Consider the following 19,207-nt stretch of genomic DNA (forward strand, 5'->3'; position numbering starts at 1 on the left):
TATTTATGACTTTAGCACCAAAACATTGCAATGTATGGAATGCATTGACTACAAAAACATTGACTACTAAAAGGCAGACTGCGTTGGATAATACAGAACGTTGGATAAAGGAAGGTTGGATAAGTGAGACTCTACTGTATTTTATTAGGACCAAGAGCCTAATACAGTAGAGTCTCACTTATCCAACATAAACAGGCCAGCAGAATGTTGAATAAGCGAAGGAGGAATTAAGGAAAAGCCTATTAAACATCAAATTAGATTATGATTTTACAAATTAAGCACCAAAATATCACAATATATTGAAAACATTGACTACTAAAAGGCAGACTGCGTTGGATAATCCAGAATGTTGGATAAGCGAATGTTGGATAAGTGAGACTCTACTGTAATAAGATTCAATATGGAGATATTAAAGTCTATAATGGTTTTAACTATCTTTATGCTGTGTTTCCCCGAAAATAAGACAGTGTCTTATATTAACTTTTGCTCCCAAAGATGTGCTAGGTCTTATTTTCAGGGGATGTCTTATTTTTCCATGAAGAAGAATTCACATTTATTGTTGAACAACAACAACAAAAAAACATTTATTATATAGGTTTATGTGCAAGGTTTTTGGATTAATGGTTTTAAGCACTTTATATGTTTTAAATGTGTATATTGTTTTATTGTTATTGCTTAATTGTTTTTAATTGTTCTATGTTTTATTCTACTGTATTGTTGTTTATTGGCATTGGATTTTGCCAGATTTGTAAGCCTCCTTGAGTCCCCTCGGGTGAGAAAGGCGGGACAGAAGTGATGTAAATAAATAAATAAATAAACCTGACTGGTCCATCCACAACAAAGGTGAGCGAAGATGAAGATCCACTTAGTGCAGGTAGAAAAAATGAAATGTAAACATACAGAATGGGGGACAATGTCTGGCTTAAGAACAGTACATGTGAAAAAGATCTTGGAGTCCTTGTGGGGAGGAAGGTGAACATGAGCCAGGAATGTCATGCGGTGGCTTAAAAATCCAATGGAATTTTGGTCTGAATCAATAGGAGTCTAGTTCCTAGATCCAGGGAAGTCATGCTCCCTGTCTATTCTATTCTGCCTTGGTCAGACCACTTTACCTGGAATCACACTGTGTCCCATTCTGGGCACCACAATATATGAGGGATGTTGACTCTAAACTGAAATGTGTCCAAAGGAGAGAGACTGAAATGGTCAAGGGTCAGGAGAACAAGCCCTATGAGGAGTGGCTAAAAGAGCTGGGCACGTTGAGCCTGAAGAAGAGAAGGCTGAGAGAGAGGAGACATGACGAGGACCTTGGATCAAGAGGGAGGAGGGAGCAAGCTTCCTTTCCGCTGCTCTGGAGACTAGGAGGCAATGGAACAATGTGTTGTGACTCAGCTGGAACCTCAGATTGACTCTGATGAGGATGATGGGATTCAGGTTCACAATCAGGTTCAAAATGTCCCTGTTGTAGAAGATGAGGAACAGGGCGTGCAAGTTCATTTTCCCACAGCAAGGAATGATGTTGCTGATACTGAAACTAGCCAGGTGCAAATGGACTTGGGAAAGGAGGACAGTTCTCAGTCTGATAACGAGGCTCAGCAAACTAACGAGCAGGCTGACCTTGACGAAACAGGTTCCTTAGATCGAGCTGACCGTTTGGAGTTCAGGGTTCGGAGGAGTGTGAGAACTCCAAACAAGAGGGAGGTTAGAGGCCAGAGAAATGCTTTCATGCTTTGCAAAGGGTATTAAAGCGATGTGTTTGGAGACAAACCTTTGTCAAAGCAACTTTTGTTTAACCAAGAAGCAAGTTCTCGTTTTCCTGGATTACCTTGCAGCTTTTGTGTTCATGTTCTTGGGACTTTGTCATGCTCTATTGGGACCTTGTTTATTCCTCGTGATTTCTGGATTTGTTCTCTATGACTTTGTTTTGTAACCATTTTTTGGAACTTTACTTTTGCTTTTGAAGAACCTTTTATCTTCTATTTTCTAATAAACTAAAAAGACTTCAACCTGTGTTCAGTTTGGTGTATATAGCAAGGTGAAGCGACCCTGAGGTGCGACCCAATGGCTTCAAATGACAGGAAAGGAGATTCCACCTGAACTTTAGGAAGAACAGGTTAAACCAGGGGTCCCCAAACTAAGGCCCAGGGGCCAGATGCGGCCCTCCAAGGTCATTTACCTGGCTCCCGCCCTCAGTTTTATAATATAATATTTTATATCAGTTTTAATAATATAATATATTGTATATACATATAATATTGATAAAAATATTATAATGTTATACAATATAATAATAATAATACCATATAATAATATTAATTATATGTTATATATTACATATAGTATTACAGTATATTGGTATAGTTCAATATAGTAATGTATAATGCTAATATTGTGCTATGCTAATAATATAATATACTAGCTGTGCCCTGCCACGCGTTGCTGTGGCCCATTGGAATTGCAGTGAATAGCTCCGTCTTTTGGGGTTTTTTTTAGGCCCTATGGAGGTTCGTGACGTGATATTTTGTGGTTTCAACCTCGAGGCGTGGATGATTGATTGTGTTGTGAAATTTCGAGGTTGGGGGTGTTTAGTTTTGTTGTTTTGCTCGGTGCCAGGATTCCATCACTCTTTTATATATATAGATTGTATGTACATACAGCTGCTCTGAGTCCCCTTCAGGGAAAGAAGGGTGGGATATAAATGTAGTAAATAAATGTAGTAAGTAAATAAATAATTAATGTTAGGCTCACCCAAATTCTGAAATGACTTGAAGGCACACAACAACAACAACAACCCTAATTAACTTGACTATCTCATTGGCCAGTAGCAGGCCCACACTTTCCATTGAAATCCTGATACGTTTATGTTGGTTAAGATTGTTTTCATTTTTAAATATTGTATTGTTCTTTCATTGTTGTTGTTGCACTACAAATAAGACATGTGCAGTGTGCATAGGAATTTGTTCGTATTTTTTTTTTCAAATGATAATTCGGCCCCTCCACAGTCTGAAGGATTGTAGACTGGCCCTTTGCTTTAAAAGTTTGGGGACCCCTGGGTTAAACAGTCCCAGTTCTTTAAGATGCTCTTCAGAGGGATTCATGGTCTCCAGACCTTTCATCATTTTAGTCTCCCTCTTCCTATGGACTCCTTCCAGCTTAGAATCCACATCTCTCTTGAACTATGGTGCCCACAATTGGACATACTGATATTATTCCAGGTCAAGAGGTCTGACCAAAGCGGAATAGAGAGGTACCATGACTTGCCTCGCTCTGGACACTACACACCTTTGTATGCAGTCCAAAATCCCATTGGCTTTTTATTTGATGCATCACACTGTTGGCTCATGTTCAGTTTGTTTTCCATGAAGACTCCAAGAACTGTGTTGTCAAACGCTTTCATGGCCGGGATCACAGGGTTGTTGTATGTTTCTGGGCTGTCTGGCCATGTTCCAGAAGTATTCTCTCCTGACGTTTCGCCCACATCTATGGCAGGCATCCTCAGAGGGTGTGAGGTATATAGAGAAACTAAGCAAGGAAGGTTAATATATATCTGTGGAGAGTCCAGGGTGAGAAAAGAACTCTTGTCAGTTGGAGGCCAGTGTGAATGTTGTAGTTAATCACCTTAATTAGCACTGAATAGCTTCATATCCTGGCTTCTTCCTGCCTGGGGGCATCATTTGTTCAGAGTCGTTAGCTGCCCCTGGTTGATTCATGTCTGATCTCCTCTGTTTTCAGAGTGTTGCTTCTTATTTACTGTTCTGATTTTTGAGTTTTTTAATACTGGTAGCCAGATTTGGTTCATTTTCATGGTTTCCTCCTTTCCGTTGAAGTCATCCACATGCTTGTGGATTTCCATGGCTTCTCTGTGTAGTCTGACATGATAGTTGTTAAGAGTGGTCGAGCATTTCTGTGCTCTCAAATAAAATACTGTGTCCAGGTTGGTTCATCAAGTGCTCTGCTATGGCTGATTTCTCTGGTTGAGGATGCCTGCCATAGATGTGGGCGAAACGTCAGGAGAGAATACTTCTGGAACATGGCCATTCCGCACGGAAAACATACAACACTCCAAGATCTCTTTCACATGGATTGTTGTTGAGCCAGGCATCGTCCCCCATTCTGTATCCTTGCATTGCATTTTTCCTGTCTAAGTCTAGTATTTTAGCCTTGTCCTTGTTGAAATTCATGTTGTTAGTTTGGCCAATCACCTCTCTAATCTGTTATGGTCATTTTGAATTCTGATCCTGTCCTTTGGAGTCTTAGCTCTCCCTCTTCATTTGGTGTCATACGCAAACCAGAGAGGGTTTGCCACTGCTTTCTTTTTGTGGCTGAGAGAATGTGACCCTATGATCAGGCTGGCCTTCCTTCTCTGGTTCTGAAGCCACCCCCCTCCCGCAATTTCCAGACCCAAAGAAGCAACCAGTCTGCAGTGGGGCGGGGCTTGGGGCACTCCCTACCCTAGATTCCCAACACATTCCTTTGCAGCCGCTCTTGCAAGGAAGCGGGTGGCTCCAGCTGTACATTCAATGGCAAAAACATACAAAGACCTGTTGAAACAAAAGGGAAAGGAGACAAACTTGAAAACCCACATGAAAGGCACTGGGGGGGGGCTGCTATGGGGAGGGGGCTTGAGCCTCTCTTGCAGTTCCATGGAAGGCATCAGACACCGTATCTCCGCCTTAAATAAATATTAAATATTTCTTTTTTCCTTCTTTCCCTCCTTCCCCCCTCTATCTTCCTTTCTTTCCTTCCCTTCTTTTCCTCTTTTCTTCCTTTCCTTCTTCCCCCTCCTTCTCTTCTTTCCTCCCTCCTTATTTCTTTCCTTCCTTTTCTTCTTCATTTTCATTCTTCCTGTCCTCTTTTTCATTCCTTCTTTCTTTCATTCCTCCTTCCTTTCCCCCTCCATCTTTCTTTCTTCCCTTCCCTTTTCCTCTCTTTCCTTCCTTTCCTTCTTACTCCCTCCTTCTCTTCTTTCCTCCCTCCCTCCTTATTTCTTTCCTTCCTTCTCTCCTTCATTTCCATCCCTCCTGTCCTCTTTTTCATTCCTTCTTTCTTTCATTCCTTCTTCCCTTCCACCTTCCTTTCCCCCTCCATCTTTCTTTCTTCCCTTCCCTTCTTTTCCTCTTTCCTTCTTCCTCCCTCCTTTTCTTCTTTCCTCCCTCATTTCTTTCCTTCCTTTTCTTCTTCATTTTCATTCTTCCTGTCCTCTTTTTCTTTCTTTCTTTCTTTCTTTCTTTCTTTCTTTCTTTCTTTCTTTCTTTCTTTCTTTCTTTCTTTCCTTCTTCCGTTCCTCCTTCCTTTCCCTCTATCTTTCTTTCTTCCCTTCCCTTCTTTTCCTCTTTCCTTCCTTTCCTTCTTCCTCCCTCCTTCTCTTCTTTCCTCCCTCCCTCCCACCCTCCTTCTTTTCTTCCTTTTCTTCTTCATTTCCATCCCTCCTGTCCCCTTTTTTCATTCCTTCTTTCTTTCATTCCTTCTTCCGTTCCACCTTCCTTTCCCCCTCCATCTTTCTTTCTTTCCTTCTTCTCTCCGACTTTCCTTTCCTTTTTCTTTCCTTTCTTCTTTCCTTTCTAGCTCCCTCCCCCTCTTCTTTGCTCCCTCCTTCCTTATTTTCTAATTTAATTTCCTTCCTGCCTCCCCTCCTTCATTTTCATTTCTCCCGTCTTCTTTTTCATTCCTTTTTATTCCTTCCTTCTTTCTTTCCTTCCTCCTTTTCTGTTTCTTTACTTTATCCCTTCCTTTCTTTGCTCCTTCCTTATTTTCTCCCTCCTTCCTCTCTTTCATCCCTCGCTCCTTCCGTCTTTCTCTTTATAATCTTTAATTCCTCCCTCCCTCCTTCCTTCCTTCCTTCCTCTTTCTTTTCTCTTTCTTTCTTCCTTCCTTCCCTCTTTCTTTTTCTCTTTCTTTCTCCTTCCTTCCTTCCTTCCTTCCTTCCTTCCTTCCTTCCTTCCTTCCTTCCTTCCTTCCTCTTTTTCTTTTTTCTTCCTTCCTTCCTTCCTTCCTTCCTCTTCCTTCCTTCCTTCCTTTCTCTTTCTTTCTTTCTTTCTTTCTTTCTTTCTTTCTTTCTTTCTTTCTTTCTTTCTCTCTTTCTTTCTTTCTTTCTTTCTCTCTCTCTTTCTTTCTTTCTTTCTTTCTTCCTTCCTTCCTTCCTTCCTTCCTTCCTTTTTCTTCCTTCCTTCCTTCCTTCCTTCTTCCTTCCTTCCTTCCTTCCTTCCTTCCCTTCCTTCCTCTTTTTCTTTCTTTCTTTCTTTCTTTCTTTCTTTCTTTCTTTCTTTCTTTCTTTCTTTCTTTCTTTCTTCCTTCCTTCCTTCCTTCCTTCCTTCCTTCCTTCCTTCCTTCCTTCCTCTTTTTCCTCCTTCCTTCCTTCCTTCCTTTCCTTCCTTCCTTCCTTCCTTCCTTCCTTCCTTTTCCTTCCTTCCTTCCTTCCTTCCTTCCTTCCTTCCTTCCTTCCTTTCTCTCTCTTTCTTCTTTCTTTCTTTCTTTCTTTCTTTCTTTCTTTCTTTCTTTCTCTTTCCCCCCTTCCTTCCTTCTTCCTCTTTACTTCTTGATTTTATCTTTTCTTTCTTTCCCTCCCTTGTCTAGAGGAGGGCGACTAAACAATCAAGGGTCAGGAGAACAAGCCCAATGAGGAGCGGCTGAAAGAGCTGGGCGTGCTGAGCCTGAAGAAGACAAAGCTGAGAGAGAGGAGACATGATGAATCAAGATGTCAGGGGAAGGAAGTCATTGGGAGGAGGGAGCAGGCTTGTTTTCTGCTGCCCTGGAGACTATTGAAGGGACCATAAGCCAGAAAATAGTCCACTTTTGCCTATGTAGCTTTGCCTCTGCATATGCCCCTCCCTTCCTGTGAGCTGGTGCCTTTCTAAGGGGCTGTTCCAAGAGAGAAGAAAGCTCAGAGTAAACAAGTGAGGTCACAGGTATCATTTATGCTAAGTAGGTGTGGAAGGTGAGGAAGACCCTCAGCCATTGGTCAATTTTAGATAAGCCAAAGGTATATATTTTTTGGGTTGTTGTATGTATTCCGGGCTGTAGGGCCATGCTCCAGAACTATTCTCTCCTGACGTTTGGCAGGCATCCTGAGAGGTTGTGAGGTTGTGGGCATGGAGGATGCCAGCCATAGATGTGGGCGAAAAGTCAGGAGAGAATACTTCTGGAACATGGCCCTACAGCCTGGAATACATACAACAACCTTGTGATCCCCGCCATGAAAGCCTTTGACAACATATATATTCTTTGTTTGCTATGCACATGTTGCGATGGCCATTTGCATGGTATGGACCCACTCGGGTGGGTGCCTACGGCTGTTCTGCCTTATCATCAGCTGTGATAACAATAAAAGGCTTGTTTTATTGCTCTCCTGGAGTTCTCTCCTTTACTTCCCCTCCGGGCTAGTCTCTAACACAATGGCTTTAAACTACAGGAAAGAAAGGAAATTCCACCTGAACATGAGGAAGAACTTCCTACCCTGTTTCCCCTAAAATAAGACATCCCTAGAAAATAAGACCTAGTAGAGGTTTTGCTGAATTGCTAAATATAAGGCCTCCCCCGAAAGTAAGACCTAGCCAAGTTTTTGTTTGGAAGCAGGCCCGCCAAACAGAACACCAGAGCATGCAGGATCAGTAAATGTACGTACCATAAAGTGTTGTACATGGAAATATTGGTAGTAACAAGAAATTCTTGATAGGATTCACAGTTTGTCTGGTTAGGCTCGTTTATGAAGACAACTACTGTACAGTATATAATAAATGTTCATTTTTTTCCCAACAATAAATGTGAATTCTTCTTCATGGAAAAATAAGACATCCCCTGAAAATAAGACCTAGAGCATCTTTGGGAACAAAAATTAATATAAGACACTGTCTTATTTTCGGGGAAACACGGTAAATGCAAGAGAGAGCTGTTCAGCAGTGGAACTCTCTGCACAGAAGTGTGGTGGAGGCTCCTTCCTTGGAGGCATTTAAGCAGAGGCTGGATGGCCATCTGTCGGGGGTGCTTTGAATGTGATTTCCTGCTTCTTGGCAGAATGGGGTTGGACTGGATGGCCCACGAGGTCTCTTCCAACTCTAGGATTCCTTACTTTCTCCCCTTCCCTCCCTCCCTCCCTCTCTTTCCCTGTGATAAGATCCAAGGGAAGGCTTTGCTTTTGCTCTGAGCTGGGCGGCCTTGCTCTGCCTCCGGGGCTGGTTGTGCAACCTGCAGCTGGGCTCTGGGAAAGTGTGTGGGCGCCCAGCCCTGCCTTGCCCCCCCCCCCTTGCAAGGCCCCATCAGCTGACATCAGTCCCAGGGAGAACAAGCAAGGGGTTTCCCCATGACTCCATCCTGGGCCAAGCCAAGGGGGCTGAATGGGTGGGAAGCGATGCTCCAGTGCAGCCAGGGATGGGCACTGGGGCGGGTGTCGCATAGAGAGAGACCCCCCCCCTCCAAAGGCAGGGCTCTGGCATCTGGGAAATCCCAAGCAAGACTCACCTGGAAGGGGAAGGGGAGACAGGCAGGTGCCACCTGGGAGGAGGCAGCCAAGCTCAGGCTCAAGGCAAAGGAGCCAGACTCTTGTTTGCTCTTTGAAGTCAAATGGGAGGGAGCCAAGGGCCCCTTCTACACTGCCATATACGAGGGTTGAATGAAAAATAATGTCTTCGTTACTTGGGTTTGCATGGGAATATTTTAATAAATCCAATGCAGAAATAATCCTTAGAATGTGCCCTTTAACGACTACTATTCACTTTTCCACACAATTACCAGACCATTGGATACATTTCTGCCAACGATTAACAAGTTTTCTGAAGCCATCACGGAAGAAGTCGACACTCGGTTTCTGCAACCAGCGTCTCACAGGATCCATCGTGCGCAGATCTTCCGATAGACAAGCAAAGCAATGATGTGACCCACACGTTCTTGGGAAACACCAATTATGCTTGAAATTTCTCTCTGAGTGATACGACAAACGTCCTGAATCAATCTGTCAACCTTTTGCTTGTGAAACTCGGTGGTTGCTGTCACAGGACGTCCAACTCTTTGTGTGTCACGCAAGTCAGATGTTCCCACCTCAACATCTTTAAAGTTACTTGCCCAACGACACACAGGACTCACATCAACACAATCACCACAAACAGCTGGCATTCTCTGATGAATGATGGGGTGACATCTTCTGCTGTCAAGAATTCAGTGACTGCACGTTGCTTAAGTTGCACTGACCGACCATCTGCGCAGGGTTCCATACTTCACACTTTAACAACACAACCGTTCAATGCTAAGGCTTCCCACCAAATGGAACTGTAGAGGAGAGTCTACTGAACAAGCCCGTACCTGCCGCAGACCAGGACTGCCATCTGTTGAGTTACGAAGGTGGAGGCATTACTTTTCATTCAACCCTTGTACATGTAGTCCATTTCAAAGCAGATAATCTGGATTTTATAGGGCAATGTAGAAAGTACCTGAACAAAGCACACAATTGGATCTCATTCCCAGCAGGACTGGCTCCAAGTCCAGCTGGGGCCCCTTCCACACACCTGAATAAAATCCCACATCATCTGCTACAAACTGGGATATATATATGACTCAGATATCTCAGTTCAAAGCAGATATTGTGGGATTTTCTGCCTTGATAGTTTGGGTTATATGGCTGTGTGGAAGAACCCTGGGTTTAATACCCCAGGAAACAGGATTAGGATCCAAAACGACCTTAACAAGTCAGGCCCCTTCCAATCAGCTGTATAAAATCCACATTGAACTGGGCTATATGGCAATGTGGACTCAGGGCCCTTTCACGCAGTTATATATCCCAAAATATTAAGGAGTTAATCCACAGTATCTGCTTTGGACTGGATTATCTGTGTCCATGCTGCCATATAATCCAGTTCAATGTGGATTTCATGCAGCTGTGTGGAAGGGGCCCAGAAAAACCCTATGAAGTTGCTATAAATTGAGTTTTAGGCATGCACACACACACACACGGGACCCAGGATGGGTGGTCCCTGGCTTGGAAATAGTCCATGTCATGAAAGGGAGTCATGTTAGACCACAAACTGAACAGTGTGATGTGGCAGCTAAAAAAAACCCAAAGCTATCCTAGGCTGTGCCCATCGGAACACAATATGTCAATCTAGGAAAGTTGTAGTCCCACTCTCTTCTGCTTTGGTCAGACTTCTTTACCTGGAATAATATAGACAGTTCTGGGCAAAACAAGTCCAAATAAGTAAATAGAAAAGATAGAAGTGACTAAAATGACCAAAGGTCTGAAAACTATGAATCCCTCTGAGGAGCCCTTAAGGAGCTGGATATGTTTCGCTTAGAGAAGAGAAGGCCGAGAGAAGGCATGTGTAAATTTTGGAAAGGGGATAACTTTGAGGAGGGGACCAGCTTGGTTTTGTTTGTTTTTTTGGCTGCTTTAGAGATCAAGGAAACCTAGAATACTGTGTCCAGTTACGGGACACACAATTTAAGAGGGATAATGACAAGCTGGAAGGTGTCGAGGGAGACTAAAAGAATAAAAAGTCTGGGGAACATGAATCCCCATGAGGAGCATCTTAGGCCCCTCCTCCACTAACATAAGATCCAAATTATCAAAGCATATGACCCACATGATCTGCTTTGAACTGGATTATATGAGTTTACACTGCCATATAAACAAAGCAGACTAGATGGCCCTTGGGGTGTCTTCCAACTTTATGATTCTATAATTCCTTGACACAGAGCAATGGATTCACACTCCAGGAAAAGATATTCCTGTAAATATTAGGAAGAGCTTCCTGACGGAGGAGGACTGTTATTCTATGATTCTATAACAGGCATGGGCAAACTACTGGCTGTTAGGAATTGTGAGAGTTGAAGTCCAAAACACCTGGAGGAGGCCCCAGGTTTGCCCATGCCTATGAAAAAGATCTTGGGAGTCCTCGTGGACAATCAGTTAAACATGAACCAACAATGTGATGCGGCGGCAAAAAAAGCCAATGGGATTTTGGCATGCACGTATAGGTGCCTAGATTCAAAGAAGTCATGCTGCCCCTCTCTTCTCTTCTGCCTTGGTCAGACCACACCTGGAATCCCACTGTGTCCCATTCTGGGCACTGCAATTGAAGGGAGATGTTGACTCTAAGCTGGAAAGCGTCCAGAGGAGGGCGACTAAAATGATCAAGGGTCTAGAGAACAAGCCCTATGAGGAGCGGCTTAAAGAGCTGGGCATGTTTAGCCTGCAGAAAAGCAGGCTGAGAGGAGACATGATAGCCATGTACAAATATGTGAAGAGAAGTCATAGGGAGGAGGGAGCAAACTTGTTTCTGCTGCCCTGGAGACTAGGAAGTGGAAGAATGGCTTCAAATTGCAAGAAAGGAGATTCCTCCTGAACATGAGGGAGAACTTCCTCACTGTGTGTGAGAGACACAGAGAGAGCTGTTCAGCAGTGGAACTCTCTGCCCCGAAGAGAGTGTGGTGGAGGCTCCTTCTTTAGAGGTTTTGAAGCAGAGGCTGGATGGCCATCTGTCGGGGGTGGTTTGAATGGGATTTTCCTGCTTCTTGGCTGAGTGGGGTTGGACTGGATGGCTCATGGGGTCTCTTCCAAACTCTACGATTCTAGGGTCCTATGAAAACTCCTGGAGGTAGGGCCGACATTTGCCCATGCCTGTCCTATGACATGAAGCAATGGATTCAAACTCCAGAAGGGCTCTCTGGGGACCTTTGAGCAGAGGCTGGGCAGCGGCGATTGGTGGGAGGGCTTGGGCTGGGCTTTTCCTGAATGGCAGGAAGAAGCGGGTTGGGCTGAGTAGCCTTTGGGGGTCCCTTCCAACTCTTGGGAGCCTGTGATGCCCAGCCAGGCGCCCTTCCTGGCAGTGCCAGCCCTCCCTCCCTCCCTGTGCCAGCTTCAGCTTCCTCCAGTCTATGGGAAGAAGGGAGGAGGGCAGGCGCCGAGAGGGAGGGGCGGAGGAGAGCCGCGCTCTGGCCCCGACGGGGCGGGAGGAGGACTCGAACCCGCCCCGCAGCCTCCCAACGCCGCCCAGGTGCGGTCGGGCAGTCGGTCTCGCGGCCAGAAGGAACCCCAGCCCCTCCGACGCAGGGCAAGACCCCTCTCCCCCCGCCCCAAAGCCCAGCCGACGGGGAGCTCCAGTGTCAGGATGTTCCAGAGGCACCACCGGAGCCGCGTGACGGTGGCGCGGGGCTCGGCGCTGGAGATGGAGATCCGGCGGGGGCGGTTCCGGCTCAGCCTCCTGGGAGACCCCGAGCAGGTGAGCCCGCCCTCCACGCAGACCCCCGGGTTGGGTCTGGCCGGGCAGGAGAGCCCCCTCCCCGCCCCAAGCCTGGCCCGAGCCTCCAGACTCATTGCCGGGTGTCTCTAGCTTCTTTCCTGCGTGGGACGCGTCCGCACTGTCCAGCTACCCCAGTTTCGTGCCGCTTCAACAGCCAAGAGCCCATTCTTTGGCATCCTATCCCACACAGCCATATATCCCAGAACATCAAGGCAAAAAATCCCACAATATCGGCTTTGAACTGCGTTATCTGACGCTCCTTCCACACAGCTGAATACAATCCCATATTATATGCTTTGAACTGGGATATATGGCAGTGTGGACTCAGATAATCCAGTTCAAAGCTGTGGGTTTTTCTGCATTGACATTCTGGGTTATATGGGGCCCTTCCACACAGCCCTGTATCCCAGACTATCAAGACAGAAAATCCACCAATATCTGCTTTGAACTGGGTTATCTGAGTCCATATTCAGATAATGTGGGATTTTCAGACTTCATATTCCGGGTCATAGGGCTGTGTGTAAGGGCCCTGAATCCACACTGCCATATATCCCAGTTCAAAGCAGATAATGTGGGATTTTATTCAGCTGTGTGGAAGGGGCCCTGGGCAGCCTTTAGGCATGGGTTTTAATTGAGTGTCCTTTGTTTACACTTGTGCCTTTTAATATGTATCTTATAGACATGCATTGTAATATGTAGCTTTTTCAGAAATATGTTTTGATACCTATATCTGTACTGTTTCTGCAATGTTTATGGCCCCTTCCACGCAGCTGTGTGAAATCCACATTAAACTGGATTATATGGCAGTGTAGACTCAGATAACCCAGTCCAAAGCAGATCTTGTGGGATTTCCTGCCTTGATATTCTGGGATATAGGGCAGCGTGGAAAGGCCCTTAGTTATCAGAGCCCACATTATCTTCCATAAAGCAGATAGTCCCAAATAGTCCCAATATCCCAGAATCTGATCCTAGGTTTTCTGTATATCCCAGATTATATGGCAGTGGGAATTTATATAATCCAATCAAAAGCAGAAAAACCTGGGATCAGATCCTGGGATATAGGGACTGTCTGAAAGGGCCCTGAGTCCACAATGCCATATAATCCAGTTCCATGTGGATTCAGCTGTGTGGAAGGGCCCATTGTGGATTATCTGACTTGATATTCTGGATTATATGGCTGAGTTGAAGGGCTCATCGTGTTTTAATTATTCAGTAACTCGCCTCCAGCCCTGGGGAGAGATGGGTAAGAAATAAAATTATTATTATTATTACATTATTATTATTATTATTATTATTATTACAGTAGAGTCTCATTTATCCAACATAAACAGGCCGACAGAACACTGGATAAGTGAAAATGTTGGATAATAAGGAGGGATTAAGGAAAAGCCTATTAAAGTCACATTAGGTTATGATTTTACAAATTAAGCACCAAAATATCATGTTTTTCAACAAATTGATAGAAAAAGCAGTTTAATACACGGTAACATTATGTAGTAATTACTGTATTTATGAATTTAGCACCAAAACATTGCAATATAGTGAAAACATTGACTAAAAAAACATTGGCTACTAACAAATTGACTACAAATAAAGATGGAATTGCATAAAATGAACTTGCAGTAACAACGTTGTCGGAAATTAAATGCATAAAAAGTTCAGTCCTTGCTGCCTAGAGAAACAGCTGTGGATCCAGCGGGAGGCAGATTGTGTTGGATAATCCAGAATGTTGGATAAGCGAGACTCTACTGTAATAATAATAATAATAATAATAATAATAATAATAATTTTGCCAAAGGCAAAAGGCCACCCTACTGGGATCTGCACGCATAATCCGAAAATACATCACACAGTCCTAGACACTTGGGAAGTGTTCAACTTGTGATTTTGTGATATGAAATCCAGCATATCTATCTTGTTTGCTCTGTCATAATAAAATAATAATAATAATAATAATAATAATAATAATAATAATAATAGTCCTAGACACTTGGGAAGTGTTTAACTTGTGATTTTGTGACACGAAATCCAGCATATCTATCTTGTTTGCTGTGTCATACAACGTCGTTGTGTCAATAATAATAATAAATTAGTTATCTTGGCCTTGGTTGTTTTCAGCCAGAGGCTGAAGAGAACTCAATTCCCCTTCTACACTGCCATATAATCTAAATTATCCAAGCATAAAATCCACATGATCTGCTTTAAACTGGGTCATATGAGTCTACACTGGCCTGTAGTCCAGTTAAAAGCAGATAATTGGGATTTTATATGGCCCCAGAGAAGGGCATTCCAAGCAGGTTCCCAAACTACACATCCCAACGTCCTTTTATTATGCCCAGTGACTTTGCCTGCAGCTCACATCCCAGGGACATTGGGGTTTTCTGTCTTTTTGTGTCCCAGGCACGGCTTCCCACTGGCTGAGACTGAACCCCTTTTGTATCCCAGGGCTTTTCTTTCTCCTGGTTTGCAGCCAGCCCTTTCCAGTTCTTTTCTCTCTCTGTGTGTGTGCAAATCACATGAGATATATAATTGCATAGCATCAGCTGCCTGGACCCCACAGGGCTCGCTTTTAACCCTTGCTTCTTTAATAAAAACCTTTGGAGGAATGTCTTGTTTACACCCCTCCCTTGTGGGAATTCCCCATTGATTCCCACACACTGCTTCTTATTCTTTATCCCAGGGTCCCCAAACTAAGGCCCTCCAAGGTCACTGACCTGGCCCCTGTCCTAAACTTTAGACTTAGGGTTGACCTAAGTCTATCTGGTCTTTGGAGGTCTCTTTGCTTACTTATGGCCTCATGAGATCGTCTAGATGGATTTTGAAGATCTTTTGGCTTAGCTGCAGCCTTATGAGACCATCTAGATGGCTTTTGAAGGCCACTTTGCTTACTTATGGCCTTATGAGATCGTCTAGATGGGTTTTGAAGATCTCTTTGCTTAGCTACGGCCTTATAAGACCATCTAGATGGCTTTTGGAGGCCACTTTCCTTACCTATGGTACTATGAGACTGTCTGGATGATCTTTGAGGGTCCCTTTCCTTATCTATGGTTGACCTAAGTCTACCTGGTCTTTGGAGGTCTCTTTGCTTACTTATGGCCTCATGAGATCGTCTAGATGGTCTTTGAAGGTCTCTTTGCTTAGCTACGGCCTTATAAGACCATCTAGATGGCTTTTGGAGGCCACTTTCCTTACCTATGGTACTATGAGACTGTCTGGATGATCTTTGAGGGTCCCTTTCCTTATCTATGGTTGACCTAAGTCTACCTGGTCTTTGGAGGTCTCTTTGCTTACTTATGGCCTTATGAGATCGTCTAGATGGTCTTTGAAGGTCTCTTTGCTTAGCTACGGCCTTATAAGACCATCTAGATGGCTTTTGGAGGCCACTTTCCTTACCTATGGTACTATGAGACTGTCTGGATGATCTTTGAGGGTCCCTTTCCTTATCTATGGTTGACCTAAGTCTACCTGGTCTTTGGAGGTCTCTTTGCTTACTTATGGCCTCATGAGATCGTCTAGATGGGTTTTGAAGATCTCTTTGCTTAGCTGCAGCCTTATGAGACCATCTAGATGGCTTTTGGAGGCCACTTTCCTTGCCTATGGTCCTATGAGCCCGTCTGGATGATCTTTGATGTTTTACTGGTATAATTGTTTTATAGTCGTGCTATTGATATTGATTGTCTTATCGGGCTAGGTCCCATGTAAGCCGCCCCGAGTCCCTTCGGGGAGATGGGGCGGGGTATAAAAATAAAGTTATTATTATTATTATTATTATTATTATTATTATTATTATTATTATTTGAGGGTCCCTTTCCTTATCTATGGTCTTTTGATGGCCTTATGAGATCATCTAGATGGCCTTTGAGGGTCCCTTTCCTTACCCATGGACTTATGAGACTGTCTAGATGGTCTTTGGAGGTCTCTTTGCTTACCTATGAGATCATCTAGATCAGGGGTGCCCAAACTAAAACCCATTGCTTACTTATGGCCTCATGAGATAGTCTAGATGGGTTTTGAAGATCTCTTTGCTTAGCTGCAGCCTTATGAGACAATCTAGATGGCTTTTGGAGGCTACTTTCCTTACTTATGGTCCTATGAGATGGTCTAGATGGTCTTTGGAGGTCTCTTTGCTTACTTATGGCCTTATGAGATCATCTAAATGGTCTTTGAAGGTCTCTTTGCTTAGCTATGGCCTTATGAGACCATCTAGATAGCTTTTGGGGGCGCTTTCCTTATCTATGGTCTTCTGATGGCCTTATGAGATCATCTAGATGGCCTTTGAGGGGCCCTTTCCTTACCTATGGTTTTATGAGATTGTCTAGATGGCCTTTGAGGGTCCCTTTCCTTACCTATGGTCTTATGAGACCATCTAGATCAGGGGTCCCCAAACTAAGGCCCTCCAAGGTGATTGACCTGATCTCTGTCCTAAACCTTATACTTAGGGTTGACCTAAGTCTGGAATGACTTGAAGGCACGCAACAACAACAAGCCTAATTTTGGACTATTTCATCATAGCCTGGCCCCCCAACAGTCTGAGGGACTGTGAATTGGCCCTCCACTTAAAAAGTTTGAGGACCCACAAGGGATGCATCTACGCCAGGCATGGGCCAATTTGGGCCCTCCAGGTGTTTTGGATGACAACGCTTAAGCAGCTGGGGGTGAAAAAGAAAGGGCCTGAGGCTGTTAGGAATTGTGGGAGTTGAAGTCCAAAACGCCTGGAGGGAGGGCCCAAGTTGGCCCAGGCCTGCTCTAAAGCATTCAACAGAAAGGCACTCTTGCAATGCTCAGGTGCATTCATGTCTTCTGCAAATGCTACAAATGCTTTCTCTCGAGTTAATCAGTGTTCAGTTCACTCTGCCACATTGAGATTTATTGCATTTCCACGTCAATAGTAACTGATCCCTGTCATGACTGGGATCACCTTTCAAAGCCCTTTGAATATTTGATTCCTTGGCACATGGTTTGCATCCTTCTGTCCAACACCTGTATTGAGACCTTAATGCCACTCATTTCTGGGTTTATACCCAGGAAACAAATCCCAACTAGTCCCACGTTTCCTTTTTTCCTCCCACTCCTCTCCTCCTTTTTGTGAAACAGCCCAAAATGGTGGTGACTCTCCGCAGCAAAGTCAAGGCGCATGAGTCCCCCCCAGGCAACCGCTTCAGACAGAGACATGCTTTGCAGTGAAAGTACAACAATCCTATTAAATAACCATTTGCCGTCTTTTTACGACACCCAAAGCCGCTGCTGCCTGAACTTGCCTACCGTTCCAGGCTAGGCTATGGGGTAACATGCCGGGAAAATGCAGAAAAGGGACCCAAACTCTTGTGTCTGCATGTACCTTCAAGTAATGTGTTGATTTATGGCAATTCCATGGATTTCATTCTGTTTCCCTCAGAGTTTGTTTTGCCAGTTCCTTCCTTTGGCGGTCTCCCATCCAAATCCTAACCAGGGATCGCCCTGCTTAGCATTAAACATGGCTAATGCTCTGGTGCCTTTAAGGTATTTAGACTATGTGTGTCCATGCCTAAAACACAATTAATAGCAACTTCATGAGATTTTCCTGGGCCCCTTCCACACAGCTGCGTAAAATCCACATTGAACTGGATTATATGGCAATGTGGACTCAGATATTGTGGAATATCCGACTGGATATACTGGGTTATATGGCTGTGTGAAAGGACCCTTGGGCTCCTTCTATACAGCTGTATAAAATCTACGTTATCTGCTTTGAACTGTATTATATGGCAGTGTGGACTCAGATATTGTGGAATATCCGATTGGATATACTGGGTTATATGGCCCCTTCTACACAGCTGTATAAAATCCACATTATCTGCTTTGAACTGTATTATATGGCAGTGTAGACTAAAATAATCCAGTTCAAATGAGATAATGTGGATATTCTGCTTTGATAGCCTGGATTATCTGGCAGTGTAGAAGGGCCTAAACCCTATATTCCAGGATATGATCCCAGGTTTTCTGTTTATCCCAGTTTATCTGACAGTGCGGACTCATATAATCCAGTTTATAGCAGAAAACCTAGGATCAGATCCTGGGATATAGGGCCTGTCTGGAAGGGCTCTACGGCAAGGGAGACTCAGAGGCAGTTTTGAGTTGTGAGTTTTCCGGGCTGTGTGGCCATGTTCCAGAAGCATTCTCTCCTGATGTTTCACCCATATCTATGGCAGGCATCCTCAGAGGCTGAGGGGTCATGCCATAGATCTAGGTGGAATGTCAGAAAAGAATGCTTCTGCAACATGGCCAGACAGCCTGGAAAACTTACAACAACCCAGTGATTCTGGCCATGAAAGACTTCAACAACACAGAGGTAGTCTTGCCAGTTTCTTCCTCTATAATAGAGCCTACTTACAGGTACAGTAGAGTCTCACTTATCCAAGCCTCTGGATAATCCAAGCCATTTTTGTAGTCAATGTTTTCAATATATCGTGATATTTTGGTGCTAAATTTGTAAATACAGTAATTACAACACAACATAACTGTGTATTGAACTGCTTTTTCTGTCCAATTTGTTGTATAACATGAAGTTTTGGTGCTTAATTTGTAAAATCATAACCTAATTTGATGTTTAATAGGCTTTTCCTTAATCCCTCCTTATTATCCAAGATATTCGCTTATCCAAGTTTCTGCCGGCCCGTTTAGCTTGGATAAGTGAGACTCTACTGTACCTATTTATATGTGAAAATAGCCAGCGAGATCCAAAATACAAAGTCCACAGTGCAGGAAGACTAAGGGGAGAAGCATTAATTATTTTGATAGTGTGCGCACACGTGTCTTTAAATGGCTTCTCAATTTACAGTGACCCATGGATTAAATATAGTGGGGTTTCTTAGGCTAAGAATCTCCACAAGTGGTTTTGCCAGTTCCTTCCCCTGAAACAAAGCCTAAACCAGGGGTCCCCAAACTAAGGCCCGGGGGCCGGATGAGGCCCTCCAAGATCATTTACCTGGCCCCGCCCTCAGTTT

At 44.1% G+C, this 19,207-nt stretch overlaps 2 protein-coding genes across 5 annotated transcripts in view; one reads left to right on the forward strand and one right to left on the reverse strand.

The window, feature by feature from the left end:
* LOC103281892 (drebrin-like protein A) overlaps positions 1-19,207 on the reverse strand; it is a 215,788-nt gene that overhangs the window by 90,136 nt on the left and 106,445 nt on the right. The window lies entirely within an intron of this gene.
* The window catches only part of rtkn (rhotekin), a 73,961-nt gene continuing 66,644 nt past the window's right edge, over positions 11,891-19,207 (forward strand). Inside the window, exon 1 of one of the 4 annotated variants that reach the window (XM_062981913.1) lies at positions 11,891-12,203. In XM_062981913.1, coding sequence (XP_062837983.1) covers positions 12,093-12,203 — 111 coding nt within the window. In that variant the 5' untranslated portion in view covers positions 11,891-12,092. The remainder of the gene's footprint in view (positions 12,204-19,207) is intronic. The other 3 variants (XM_062981915.1, XM_062981912.1, XM_062981914.1) reach the window with 3 other exon arrangements.

This window comes from Anolis carolinensis, chromosome 5 (assembly GCF_035594765.1).
Source record: "Anolis carolinensis isolate JA03-04 chromosome 5, rAnoCar3.1.pri, whole genome shotgun sequence".
Lineage (NCBI taxonomy): Eukaryota > Metazoa > Chordata > Lepidosauria > Squamata > Dactyloidae > Anolis > Anolis carolinensis.